Source organism: Geotrypetes seraphini, chromosome 10 (assembly GCF_902459505.1).
Source record: "Geotrypetes seraphini chromosome 10, aGeoSer1.1, whole genome shotgun sequence".
Classification (NCBI taxonomy): domain Eukaryota; kingdom Metazoa; phylum Chordata; class Amphibia; order Gymnophiona; family Dermophiidae; genus Geotrypetes; species Geotrypetes seraphini.
The window spans coordinates 65026094-65040775 of record NC_047093.1 but is presented as its reverse complement, the minus strand read 5'-3'; the positions used below and the strand labels follow the sequence as shown (position 1 = coordinate 65040775).

At 42.8% G+C, this 14682-nt stretch overlaps 2 protein-coding genes across 3 annotated transcripts in view; one reads left to right on the top strand and one right to left on the bottom strand.

Annotated features, from left to right (window-relative positions):
* The window catches only part of CNTRL (centriolin), a 350863-nt gene extending 341328 nt beyond the window's left edge, over positions 1 to 9535 (bottom strand). The window contains exon 1 of the mRNA XM_033961428.1: positions 9390 to 9535. The gene's annotated coding sequence lies outside the window, so the exon portion shown is untranslated. The remainder of the gene's footprint in view (positions 1 to 9389) is intronic.
* The window catches only part of C5 (complement C5), a 149154-nt gene that overhangs the window by 57666 nt on the left and 76806 nt on the right, over positions 1 to 14682 (top strand). For both annotated transcript variants that reach the window (XR_004540904.1, XM_033961430.1), the window contains exons 14-19: positions 431 to 580; positions 4993 to 5122; positions 5246 to 5314; positions 7289 to 7495; positions 8108 to 8198; positions 10042 to 10124. Coding sequence is in view for 1 of the 2 variants with exons in the window: in XM_033961430.1 (XP_033817321.1) it covers positions 431 to 580; positions 4993 to 5122; positions 5246 to 5314; positions 7289 to 7495; positions 8108 to 8198; positions 10042 to 10124 (730 nt within the window). In the remaining variant the exon portion in view is untranslated. The remainder of the gene's footprint in view (positions 1 to 430; positions 581 to 4992; positions 5123 to 5245; positions 5315 to 7288; positions 7496 to 8107; positions 8199 to 10041; positions 10125 to 14682) is intronic.

Genomic DNA, 14682 nt, shown 5'->3' with positions numbered 1-14682 from the left:
TCTTCTGAGCCTCCTTAACATCAGATTAATACTATCCAGTCCCCTTAGGTGCTTGAAATGCTTGAATGAAGAGTAGTCTGTATTATTGGGGCTTCTTTATTCATGAGACACTTGCCTACATTAACAAATTAATTATTTCTATATTCTTAAGAAAGAAAAAAAAATGCATTTTGTCCATTTTTAGCTGAATCCGCTTCAGATACATTTATGTTATTTCATAACAGCATTTGGCTGCTCAGTAATAACTTAGGCCCCCTTTTATCAAACATTTTAGCATGGGCCAGCGCAGGAAATGCTCAACAAATATAGGAATTTATTGAATGTCGGTGCATTTCCCATAGCAGCAGTGCTACCCTTAGAATGGGTAGTTACACCTTAGCAGTTTTGAAATTGTTTCCATGTTTTTGAAAAACATTGCATTCACTTTCAGGTCACGTTGTCTACAAATAAGAATTCATACAAGCCAGGAGCAGCTATGAATCTTAAAATAAATGCCCAGCAGAATGCATACATTGCCTTGTCATCGATGGACACAGCTATATATGGTGTTGCAAGAAGGAAAAAGGGATCTACAGAAAAAGTTAAGTGTCAGTGTTTTATAGAAACAGTACAATGCTTTGGAGCAGTGTCTCGCATACTTTGCGAGCCGGCGGCACTCTAAATTGGGGACGAGGCTCGAGGGCATCCAGAAGAGCATGAACATTGACATGATGATGTCATGCACATCCATGTATGTGCAGAGGCCCTCCAGATGGGGCCCTGAGATGCCAGTGGGGGAAGGGGTGCTGAAAAAGAAAAGATGCGGAGAGGAGGAAGAGATGCCAGGGAGGAGGAGAGGCGTCGGCTGACTGCCTACAGAATGTACCTCTTGCAGCGAGAGGCACATCCTGTAGGCAGTCAGCTGGCACTGGGGCCTCTCTTCCTCCCCGGCATCTGGCAGCACACCTGGCATCTCACAAGGCACACTAGTGTGCCACAGCACACAGTTGCTTTAGAGAAATGGACTTCAAAATACTCTTCTTTCTCTGAACATAGATCTTGAGCTGTGGTTGTGTTTCTTCTATCAGTACTTAAAATATGGCTCTAGCTCTGTGTAAGACTTCCAAATTATTGCATTAAAAAGGGAAAGGGATTGGGACTTGTATATTGCCTTTTTGTAATTTTGCAACCTCACTCAAAGCGGTTTATATTTAGGTACTTCAAGTATTTTCCCTATCTGTCCCGGTGGGCTCACAATCTATCTAATGTACCTGGGGAGGTAGAGGATTGAGTGACTTGCCCAGAAATGACCCTGTGCTTAGTTTACAATTGCAGAATAGGTTCATTCACTATACAATGTACGTATATTCAGCAGAGGATGCTTTCAAACGCTTGTGTCACTTTAAAAGTTGAAAACGGTCTCCCACTATGAATGCTCAGGTGCATTCCTGCCAGCTTCACATGGGTGGGACCAGTCTGCTTTTATTCACAATGAGAGGCAGATGTGATCATTCGCAGGTCCGTTCAGCCTTGTTTTTTGACTGATGTGTTTTTTGTCATGGGGTGCCTTCCTAAATTGTTTTCTCTTCCTTTTTTCCTTTGGGAATATCTTTTTCACTCCCGTTCCTATATTTTTAAAGGCTTTGTTCAAGTTCAAGTTTCCTTTGCTCTTTGTGGCTTTTGGGCCATCGTAGTCCAGAGCTTTGGTTGGGAACTACCCTTTTTTCATTTTTATGGTGAGTGCCCCTTTTTCATCATCTTCGTTTGATTTAGCCATGACTCTTTTTCCTTCCAGTGGCTTTGAGCACTGCACCTGATGCAATCAGACCATCTCTATTTCTGACACCCATTCCTGGTATATTCAGTGTTTGAGGTCAGAACACAACCATTTAAACCAGGGGTGTCAAACTTGTGGCTCGAAGGCCGCTTGCAGCTCTGTGAAGTATTTTGTGCGGCCCCGGTCGAGGGTGATGCAGTGTTTTCTTCTGCTGCCCCCGGGTGTTTACCGTCTTGCCAGCTCCCTCCTCTATCTTGCTGCAGCGTTTGCAGATTTGTGCGGCCCCAGAACAAATTTTTTCGGACAATGCGGCCCAGGGAAGCCAAAAGGTTGGACACCCCTGATTTAAACTGTCTTTTTTGCTTGCATATACAGAAGAGAAAACAGAAATCCAGAGAGACTTAGAAACAAAATCTTTTTGGAGCCTGCTCTGAATCTTTAGTAATGGTATCAGAATCTGCCGCAACATCAGTTTTGGTATTAGCATTGGGACCATGGTCTCTCAGAGTGCAGAGACCTGTATCCTCCATTGGGTAGCACTGTGCATCAAATGGGTCTCCACCTGTCTCAGTGCCTGAGACAGGGCCTCGGTGATGGTGCCTGAGCAGGGCCTATGGGACTGATCAGCATCGGACCAGACTTCAAGGAGACATGGGTGAAGGACAAGAAGGACAAGCATTGGTCTTGCTTGATGCATGGTGCCAGGAACTCTGGAGCACTGAGGGACATGGTACCCAAGAAGTGTCAATGCTGAGACAACAGCCCCCCCTCCCCCCATGCAAGAGGTGTGCATGCACAGATCTCCTAGCTGGGATCCAGTACCTGAAACAACACTGGCAACTTTGCAGGTTGCTTCTACCCCGCCACCCCAGCCTTCATTGATGGTGGACCTCGATGAATGGATCTGGACTATGCACACATTGTCGGCATCAAGCCATGCCATTCCACTTGTTCAGCCTAGCCGTCAAAGCTCTCAGCATGTGGTGCAGTCCCCGAAGTCAACACCACTTGAGATGTTGGCATCGATGCCAGACCATGCAGGTACTCCCTTGACATCAGTGGAAGAAGCTTCACCGGAATATAGGAGAGAACCTATTCTCGGTGCCGATCTGGGACAGGACATCATTCCTCTCACCTGAGGCAGGCACAGTATCAGCCTTCCCATAAGGAAGTATAGATTGATACTGGTTCAGACCGTTTGTGGGAATCTGATGTGGATCCACATTATTTCTTAGAGGAGGAGTCATATTGAATACCATCAAACCCCTCCCTTCCAGAGGAAAGAAGAAGATCTCTACCTGAAAGCCTTTCCTTCTCATCTTTTGTTAAGGAGATGGCATCTGCTATCCTGATTCCTTTGAAACTGAAGGCCAAGCCTGAGATATTCAAGGTCCTAGACTATGAATCACCCCCTAGAGAGGCTGTGACTGTCCCTCTTCACAGGATCCTAAAGGATGTTCAAATGAAGAATTGGGGGTCCCCTCTGTCAGTCCTGGTATTTCCCAAAAAGACTGACACCATGTACTGGAACCAGAGTGTACCAGGCTACAATAAGCCTCAGTTATCTGCTCTTAAATGGGCCAGAAGTTCAAGAGACAATGCCTTGGTGCCCCTGTGTAGAGAAACTAGAACTTTGGACTCATTTGGGTGGAAGATATATCAGGCTTCCATGCTCATCTCCTGTATTCAGTCATACCAATTTTACATGAGCATCTACTTGTGGTCCTTAGTGTGCAGTATGCTGGATTTGGAAGATACTCTCCCACTGGAGTAGGCTGAGTCATTTTGTCAGTTAGTTGGAAAGCAGAAAGTGTGCAGGAAATTTCTGGCTTGGGCTGCCTATAACACTTTTGATGTAGCACCCAGGATCTCTGAGCAAAGTATAGCGATGCGCATACTCTCTTGGCTACATGTCTCTGACTTAGAACCAGCTGTTCAGCAGAGATTGGTGGATGTTGCTTGCTGGGGAGATAACCTTTTTTAGAGAGAAGGTGGAAGAGGTTGCAGACCTTATCAAGAAACATACTGATACCATTGACACTCTCTCCTGGTGAATGCCTTCTGCATCCTCCACATCCAGCAGTTTTTTGGAAAAGTCAAAGAGAGCTTCCTACTACTTACAAAGGTTTAGGTATGCTCTTTCTCATCATGCCCAATAGGGCCAGCTCCAGCATGCTAATTCTCCTCAATAACATGCACAGAAAGCCCAGTTGGCTCTCCAATCAAAACAGGGGATAAATGTTTGACTGGCTCAAGCAGAGCAAAGCCGCAATCAAAGTATCTATTTTGAACAACCTACCAGTAGGAGGAAGGCTGAGGGGTTTTTTTCCCCCATGAAAAGTGGCTCCTTGAAATCTCAAATTGCATTGCAAATAGTCCAAACAGGTTATGCTTTCAATTAGCAGAACATTCCACCAAATTGTCCCCTGAGAGCTACTCCATACAGCTCTTGCGACGAGGCAATACTTCTAGAGGAATTCTCCACCATTCTAAGGCCAATGCAGTCAAACCCATTCCACCAGGGGAGGAAGGGCTAGAATTATATCTGGAATGTTCTAAAGGTTTTCAGAGATTGGCTAGTCAACAAAATTGTACAAATTTAGACAATTTTCCAGGTTGCAATATACTACACCAACAAGCAGCGCAGAGTGATGTAACCACACGAGATGTCCCTCATTGCGGATGTTGCCCAGGAGATCTTCCAAGTGTGGGGTAGCCCCTTGATGGATCTCTTTGCCCCTCCATTCAATCACAAAGTCTCTCAGTACTGTTTCAGGCTCAGATCACATGACTGACTAGCATTAGATGCCTTTCTCCTGGAATGGTGTTGGGTCTTCTGTATGCATATCCTCCCATACCTCTTACAGGGAAGACTGCTAAAATTCAAGCAAAACCAGTGGACCATGATTCTAATAGTGCCTTATTGGCTCAGGCAGATCTCTTCTTGAATTCAGCTGCCGTCACCCTTCAGTAATGCACTTGACTCCTTTGTTCCAGAAGATGTACATTCTCCCTCAACAGGATCCTCAATCAACCCGAGAAGGGCCTTATATGTCATGATTCTATGTATTGCTTTTCAAAATATGAAGCCTTAAAGAGGTAGACACAAGAATAATATGTAGAGCATTAAATTGTAATTATGGTTCTATTTGAAGCTCTTTACAAGTCACCAAAGAAACACTTACTGGAGTATATAATAAATGTCAGTAGATTTCATTATTTGCGTTTCCCTGCAGATACTGCGAAAATTTGAGAAGAGCGATTTGGGCTGCGGTGCCGGAGGAGGACACAACAATGCAGATGTGTTTGCACTGGCTGGACTCACATTTATGACCAATGCCAATGCTGAGGCATCCAAAGATCTTGGTACTGTTTGTTACTTAAAATAATTTGTATTTTGTGAAAAGATGCTATATTAAAAAAACAAAAAAACCCTCCATGGATGATATTGCATTTGCATTTCAAACTGTGTCATTTTCTGTTTCCCAGGAAGAACGTGTGCTGAGGTTTTGAGACCTAAAAGATCAAATAAATTTATGGAGGAAATTAATAAAAAAGGTAACACTGATATTTCCTTTGATTCCTATTATTGGTAGTATGTCCTGTGACTCACTGTGAGCAGGGGCCTGGAGTGGAGTAGGGAAGAAGTGTGTGGTGCAGTGATTAGAGCTACAACCTCAGCACCCCCAAGATTGTGGGTTCAAATCCCACGCTGCTCCTTGTGACCCTGGGCAAGTCACTTAATCCTCATTGCCCCAGGTTCATTAGATAGAGTGGGAGCCTGCTGGGACAGTTAGGGAATAATGCTTGAGTACCTGAATAATTTGTAATCCGCATAGAATTGTAGGATATGCAGAATATAAACTATTTAAAAAAATAAAAAGGAGCAGAGATATGCAGGGAAAATGATTTGAATAAAATCTGAATCTGGGGGCCCTCTTCAACTATTTGGGACCAGATTTAAGGATTTCCCCAATGTCCCCTGGGGCTTTTTGCATGTCCTTTTTCTTTTGCAACGCTTATTTTTACTTGGCACCATGCTCATGCACTTCACTGTCTTATCTAATTTCACATTTGCTCTGGTGAACTGAGTTTCAGCATCTTTGCGCCATTTGGATCTTAATTATCCCATGTTTTCAGGAAGCTATGTGGAGGAGTGGAGGAGTAAACTAATGGTTAGTGCAGAAACCTGATAACCTGGGAAACTGGGTTTGATTCCGCACTACAACTCCTTGTGACTCTAGACAAGTCACTTAACCCTCTATTGCCCCAGGTACAAAATAAGTATTTGTATATCATGTTTCAAGTTTATTTATAGTTTGGTATACCGACCATCACAGGTATCTGGCCGGTTTACAATGTTAAAAATTTTAAAAAAAACTTAAGAAAATAAAATAGGTCAGGTTGGGATCAAGACAAGGACTAAATTTAGACAGGTTGGATACAAGAGGAGCAGGGGGGGAGATTTTAATTACATTAAGAAAATTAAAATAAAAGGAAGGAAAGAGGGAGAGGATAAAACAGGAGGAAAAGGGGGGAGGTCGCTTCTTAAAAGCTGCTTTGATTGTAACCACAGAGAAGCAGTATATCAAATCCCATCCTCTCTCCTTTAGTTAGTATGCCTTTTTAGAAAAAAATTGGTTTTATGAAATTTACACAATGGGGTCCTTTTATCAAGCTGTGGCAGGGGTTTAACGCGCATAATACCGCTTCATTATATCTCAACTTATTCTGCACCATCCCAATCCAAAAAAATTTCTATGTGGTTCGGGATGGTGCAGAATAAGTTGTGAATGGGGGACCTTTTCTTGAAGCAGCCTGTCGGCGAAACATGTCGGATATGACAGGTCCCTTTCCCGATGAGATAAGATCATCAAGAAAAAGAATATAATAAGATAAGTTTAGTTTTTATAACGGTTAAGTTATTGACATTAAGCACTTTAATAAGTTTGAGATATGATGAAGCACTTAAAAAAAACCCAAAAAATTGTGAAACATATTGAGTAGGGGCTAGTGAAGAAGCCATAGCCAGTGAGAAGAATTTTGGCAACCAAGCAAACACAAAAAATTGTGTGGTGACCAAATGGCATGTCTGAAGCCCTGTTAGTTTGACTAAAGCAATTTATTAAGAAGAGAGAGCGGTATTGAGAGAAATAGTTGTGGTATTATGAATGGTTTACCAATGCCAGAGTATTGACTGAGATTATAACGTGTGAAAGGGGATGGAGAGTGAGCATGCCAAAATTAATGCATAGCCATTAATTTTGAAAATGGGAAAATGTGCCATTGTGCATCCGACATACAAGTGGCCTTAATGCATGGGAAGGACCTGCATAAAGGACCACTTTTGTCACAACTTAAAGGCCCCAGTGTTTACTGGAAGCAGCTATGATGTTCTGCCTTGTATGATATATGTGACAGATCCCCAGGATCAAGAGCACAAGTCTGTAATTCTTCAGGCATCCAGCACAGCCGGCTTACTGTGAAGCACAAGACAGAAGACCCTCCAACATGCTTTTTGCTTCATTTCAGCCATGACTTACAAGGCAAGGGAAGTCCGCAAGTGCTGCATGGACGGAGTCCGTGAGTATCCCATCTACGAGACATGTGAAAGCAGGCGTGTGCGTGTGAACAAATGGAATGGAAGATTCTGCAGAGATGCATTTATAAACTGCTGTGAGCTGGCCAACAAACTGCGTACACTTGAGATGGGCGCAATACTTACCCTAGCAAGAATGGGTATGTTTCATAGCTTCTTAAAAGCTTTTATAAGGTGATATCCCTTTACCAGACTAATATAATATTTTTTTGCTAGCTTTTGGAGTCGATGAAGAGAAAACTCCTGAAAGCTAGTGAACAAATACATGAAGTTAGTGCAATAATCTTTTTACTTTTGCTCATTTTTATTTCCACATATTGAAGCGGAGTAACAGCATAACCACAAGATTATGTAAGAAAACAAAGCCATATCTATGATCTCTTAGGCTTCTGCAGCTGGCATCATGACTGTTGCAGTTAACCGGATCTTGCTGCGTCTGGTAGAACCGATGTTTCAGCCATCATTCTGTGGCTTTCTTCACTCTGAAGAAAGTCACTGCATGATAGCCGAAACATCGGTTCTACCTACCCAGACGTGGCAAGACCTGGACAACTGCAACAGTCAAAGCCATATCTAAATTACAATAATATTGCACCTGCTTCCCTACATCATGTGGCTTAATCTTTCATGTTTAAAAGTGTGTATTTAGCTAATCTTTTGTGGGTATTAAGTGAAGCTAAAATTTCAGCCCTGATATTCACTGCAGATAGAATTCTCTTTGCTATCAAGTCCCATCCCCTTTACCTTTTCAGAAATGAGGAGCATTTTTGATTTGGATGAACCAGAAGTTCGTAGCTACTTCCCAGAGAGCTGGATGTGGGAAGTCCATCAAATTACTGACAGGTGATAACTATGTTTCAACATTAGCATGTTGTTTTTTTTTTAAAGAGCATCCCAAGCAATAAATCCATGTAGAGAAAACCAAATTGCTTTGAGACACGTCAAGCTGGGCCGTATGGGTGCTTCTCACTTTGAGAGTGTGGTGGGGAATAGGGTGCCAATGTGCTGTCCTAACCCACACAGATACCGTCCAGCTGAGCGGTTCACTGGAGTGGCTACGCAAGCCTCACCCACAATAATACACTGCAAACTTTGGGTTCAAAAACAAAAGGTTTCTTTTATTTTCCTTCTGACTCTTGCATTCAAGGTAAACCAAATGGCATAAACAAACAATGTTCCATATAATAAGAGAAACTGAGAATGATGCCATAGAATGCTGTTTCAGGAAGACCAAAACGTTTGCAGGATGCTTCTCATACACGGTGCTGACTGAGCACCTGCAATTGCATCAGCTGTTTAATCAGCACACTGATGCCGTGTGTTGAAATGCACAAATTCCACTCGGGTACAGTATAATGCTTTAACAGCTCTCAATGTTACCAACTTTAAACCAACACTGGTTTTCTTAGGAAGGCTTCGTTACAAGGACAGGGAAATGCCCTGCCCCCTTCTTCATAGAAGTGAAGAGGAAAATTTTAGCGTTCAGCTTTAGTTTCACAGCAAACCTTAATCAAATGGATATGTCTCTTCCCAGATCATATCATACTCAGAATCTGCAGTATTATTCACACTCTCAAGCTCTGTAAATTCTGGAAACATTTATAGTTTATTAAAAATTTGATTAAACGCTAATCATAACATTTGAAGCGTTGTACAATAAAATTTAAAATGGGGTACATATAATGAATAACAAACCAGACCTAAGCAGACTAAACAAACTTAACATGAGTGGAGTGAATAATTACATAAGGAAAAATGAAAGAACTACAATTTGTGAGAAAAGCGAACAATAAAGGGGAAAGAACAAAGGGAGAGGGGGAGGGGGAATCTGTTAAACGATAAAATAGTGACGGGATAAATCAATCGTAGGCTTCTTTAAAAAAAAAAAAAAAAAGCATTTTAAACTACTTTTGAATTTATCATTGCATACATTTATCATTGCATACAGCTGATCTCATTTGCCTTAGTCTCTAGCTGGGAATGATCTATCTGAGCCTTTGTTTCTGCATCCCTAGCAGGCAGATAAGATTTTACCTCGCTGGTTGTTTGATGTCCTGGGCTCCCTTTAGAATAGACTTGCCTTGAAGATTGCTCCTGTGTTGCCAATAGCCAAGGTGTGTCTTGTCCTGCATCTGGCTTGAGCTCTCTCCAGTGTTTCCTCCAATCTCGCCTCCCTGGTGGTGTCCTACTGTGTGAATCAGCCCCCTGTTTAACCAGGTGAGCTGAGCTACTCAGCTCTCTGATTGGCTGCTTAGTCAATTGTTCCCTGAGGTCTGGTGTTACTCTGTGTGAAACTTGCACCCCTCCCCCCTCTGCCTGCTGCAGCTTTGGAAGTGAGTGCAAACCCTTCCCCTGCCTGTTGCACTCTGTCCTGCTTATTTAAAGGCAAATAAATCCCTGTTCCTGCACTCTCTAAATTTACAGGAACTGACTTTGTATGGCCAAGGTTTGAAATGCTGGTATTGCAACCAGTGGCAGGGCTGTCATTGACCGGCATACTGTATGTCTTAGGGCGTGGCCCCTTTTGCCTGCCACAAGAGATTAAGATTATAGTGCACATATCCTGGTTTAGGAGTGAGGTCCATTACTATCATGGTATGTGCAAAATGAACCTATTTGGAAATGAGAAAAATACAGCCTCTTGATCTTTACAATGAGTATGCTAATCTTATAATAATATTCTTAGATCAGGTCTGAAGGAACTTTCATTCACTCTACCCGATTCGTTGACGACGTGGGAAATTGAAGGTTTTGGTCTTTCTGGTGAAGGTAGGCAACATGTATTTATCTATTACACTAAAATACAACCCAAGTTGATGCGACTGGAACTCAGCTCTCACATTCATGATTTGCTTTATTTGTTGCTACTAAATTATCTTCAGCTTTGTGTCTGAGGCAAAGACAGAAGTGAACCTTGAAACTGGTACAGTGTGGTAGGCTGTATGTAATATTGTCCCACACACATAATTCAAACAGAGGCAGCATTAGAGTCTGTCCTCTTGTTGGACATAAGTACCTCTTGCCAGGCACCATACTACATTTTGGAGAAAAGCAGTACACTAATGAGAATGACCCCTTAGAAAGAGACTGAACTTTGTATCTATCCCCCTCTTTTACTAACACTTAGCATGGGTTTTAGCGCCGGCAGCGGCAGTAACTGCTCCAACGCTCATAGGGGGTACGTTAGGTAAAGTGTTTGTTTAAAAATGGTTTGGGCAATTTCCTGCAAGAAAAGTCTAGCCATTGTGAAGATGGACTTAGGAAAATCCACCATTTATTTCTAGGATGAGCAACATAAAATCTGTTTCACTTGGGATTTTGCCAAGTACTTGGATATGACTTGACCACTGTTGGAAACAAGATACTGGGCTTGATGGAGCTCTGATCAGTGGCGTAGTAAAAGTGTGTGTGGGGGGGGGGGAGGGGGGGCCAACCCTGGTGCCATCTTGCTGAGGGTGTGGCACCCATCCTCCTCCCCACCCTCCCCCAATTCCTCTCCTTGCCATGCTCACCTTGCCTTCCCCCGTACCTTTTTTACCTCCACAGAGCGAGGTTACTGTCCGCGTTGGCATCCACACTTTCTCTGATGTCACTTCCAGGACCTGCACCTAGGAAGTGATGTTAAAGGACGAGCCGACACCAATGTGGGCATGCTGCTTGCACCGGAGAAGTTAAAAAGGTACAGGGAACGGGAAGGAGAAGGGGTGTACATACAGCAAGAGGGGGCAGGGAAGAGGACAGTGGAGGGGTGCCTCTCACCCTTACTATGCCACTGGCTCTGACCTGTCCCAATATGGCAATGTTTATGTTCTCAACCTCACTTCAAAAACTTGTAGAACACACTATTCCCTTCGAAAAGATAGGCTAATGCTAGACCCAAAAACTCATATACTTGAATCAAATTAAATTGAATTAATGACTTAGGATCTCAAGTGCATGCAGTTATATGCTAATAGAACTTATCTTGGCTCATAACTATTTTGCGAGCTATCATCGGTCCATATGTCTTTTTATTATTCAATTTAATGTATATATAATTTTTCTTTTTGCACCATTTACTTTTTATATCATAGTTTATAATTCAACTTCTTAAGTTCATTTTTTGTCCTTATTTCAATTTTATAATGTAACCATAATGATACTTAGCTCAGGTGTACGTTATTGTACCCGGCCCTCTAAACATAATGACGGAAGATCTCCGTTTCGCTCTCAATTGTAGCAAGAGAGCTTCATCAGGACCAGAGAGGTTAATATTTACATTACATTACATTAGTGATTTCTATTCCGCCATTACCTTGCGGTTCAAGGCGGATTACATAAGTTTACCCATGTACAGGAATTGTACCTTTACATAAGAATTGTCATAGGTTACAAGAATTGTAGCTTTACATGAGAATTGTCATAGGGATTACATATGAATTACCTAAGAAATTGTTGGGAACTTGAGGTGTCGGGTAGTTAAAAACTTTTTAGATTTGAAAGGGGTTAGAGAGTGTGGTGGTGGAGTTTGGGAAGAAACTGGTCTTGTTATATAGGTTTTATGTATTTTTTGAAGAGTAGGGTTTTAGTTTCTTTCTTGAAGGTTTTGTAGTCTGTGGTCGAAGATAGCAGATTGGTGATTTGTCTGTCTAGTTTTGCTGCTTTGGTGGCTATTAGATTGTCATATAGTTTTCTTCGTTTGACATTTTTGGTTGGTGGGTGTGTGAATAGTGAGTGGGTTCTCCTGTGTCTGGTTGAGGTGGATTGAGTTAGTCGGTTATTCCAGTAGGATGGGCTTTCTCCATTAATAGCTTTGAATAGTAGGCAATAGAATTTGAAGTGTACTCTTGCTTGAATTGGTAGCCAGTGTGTGTCGTGGTATGCTTCTGTTATGTGGTCATATTTTTTTAATGAATAGATGAGTCTTAAGGCTGTATTTTGTATTGTTTGTAATTGCTTTATCATGGTCGCTGGGCAGGGGAGGTATAGTATGTTGCAGTAGTCTATTAGTCCAAGGATAAGAGATTGTACCAAAAGTTGGAATTGTTTCCTGTCTAAGAATTTTCTAATCTAATCTAATCCTTAGGTTTGTATACTGCATCATCTCCATGTTCGTAGAGCTCGGCGCAGTTTACAGTAGATGAAATAGGAAAGAACTACAACAGAGGGTTAGAGGTAGAAGTATGAAGAATATTAGAGGACTTGGGATGCCAGATATAAGAGTTTTCTTGATTCCTAAGTTGGAGAGAGGCTTATATTTTTTTGAGAAAAGCCAGGTTTTCAGATGTTTGCGGAAAACTTGGAGAGAGCTCATTCCGAAGAGGGGAGGTAAGGTTGTTCCAGAGCTCAGTGATTTTGAAGTGGAGGGAGGTCCCTAGCTTTCCTGTGTGGGAAATGCCTTTTAGCGAGGGGAAGAATAGTTTTAATTTGTGGGAGGATCTGGTGGTATTAGGGTATGAGGAATTCCAAGAAAGAGGGATAAAGGGAGAGAGGATACCGTGTAGGATTTTGAAAGCTAAACAAGCGCATTTATAATGGACCTTTCGGATTTCTCATAGTCATGAATGATGCTTTTATTATTTTGTTGATTTGAGGTTGCATGGTACAGCCTCTGTCAATCAGTACTTCAAGAAGTTTTAGTGTGGGTTGAATGGGGTGAGAGATCGAATTTATTACAAGGTTTGTTAAGATTGGAGTTTTGCTGTTTTCTAAGAGGATGAAATTTGTTTTGTCAGGGTTAAGTTTTAGTTTGTGTTCAGTCATCCATGTTGCTACTGTTTCGAGTGTTCTATGTATTGTGCCTGTCATAGAAACATAGAAACATAGAAAGATGACGGCAGAAAAGGGCTATAGCCCATCAAGTCTGCCCACTCTACTGTCCCACCCCATTAAGTCAGAGTGCTGCTCGACCCACGTAGAGATCCCACGTGGATGTCCCATTTATTCTTAAAGTCGAGCACGCTAGTGGCCATGATCACCTGCACCGGTAGTTTGTTCCAGTGATCCACCACCCTTTCTGTAAAGAAATACTTCCTGGTGTCACCACCAAATCTCCCTCCTCTGAGTTTGAGCGGGTGCCCCCTTGTGACTGAAGGTCCCTTAGGAAAGAATATGTCGTTTTCTACCTCGACACGACCTGTGACGTACTTAAATGTCTCAATCATGTCACCCCTCTCCCTGCGCTCCTCTAGAGAGTAGAGCTGCAACTTGCCCAGTCTTTCCTCATATGAGAGACCCTTTAGTCCGGAGACCATCCTAGTGGCCATTTGCTGGACTGACTCAGCTCGAAGTACATCTTTACGGTAATGTGGCCTCCAGAATTGCACACAGTACTCCAGATGAGGTCTCATCATGGTTCTGTACAGTGGCATTATGACTTCAGGTTTACGGCTGACGAAGCTTCTATTGATACATCCCATCATCCGCCTTGCCTTGGATGAGGCCTTCTCTACTTGTTTGGCAGCCTTCATGTCTGCACTGATGATTACTCCCAAGTCCCGTTCTTCTGAGGTCGTAGCTAGTGTTTCTCCATTCAAGGTGTATGTTCTGCATGGATTTCTGCTGCCGAGATGCATCACCTTACACTTCTTTGCGTTGAAGCCCAGCTGCCATGTTGAGGACCAGTTTTCCAACTTGATCAGATCCTGCGCCATACCATCCGTGAGATCGCTTTCACCTACTATATTACACAGTTTGGCGGCGTCAGCAAACAGCACTTCTTTTCCCTGAAGCCCTCGGGTCAAGTCCCTTATGAATATGTTAAAAAGGGATGGTCCCAGGACTGAGCCCTGCGGCACTCTGCTAGTCACCTCCGATGTCTTAGAGAGGATGCCATTGACCACCACCCTCTGAAGTCTTCCACTCAGCCAATCATTGACCCATGCCGTTAGTTTCTCACCTAACCCCATCGATTTCATCTTGTTTAATAGTCTACGGTATGGGACACTATCAAACGCTTTACTGAAATCCAAGTACACTATGTCCAGAGACTCTCCCGAGTCTAGCTTTCCTGTCACCCAGTCAAAGAAGCTCATAAGATTGGATTGGCATGACCTGCCCCTAGTGAATCCATGTTGACAGGGATCCCTCAGATTCCCCTCATCCAATATCGTGTCTAATTTAAGTAGAGTTTCCATGAGTTTACACACTATTGATGTGAGACTTACTGGTCTGTAATTCGCAGCCTCCGCTCTGCAACCCTTTTTGTGCAGAGGAACAACATTGGCAGTTTTCCAGTCCAGGGGGACTCTCCCCGTATTTAAGGAGAGATTGAAGAGCATGGCTAATGGTTCCGCCAAAACATCGCATAGCTCTCTGAGCACTCTTGGGTGCAGATTGTCCAGTCCCA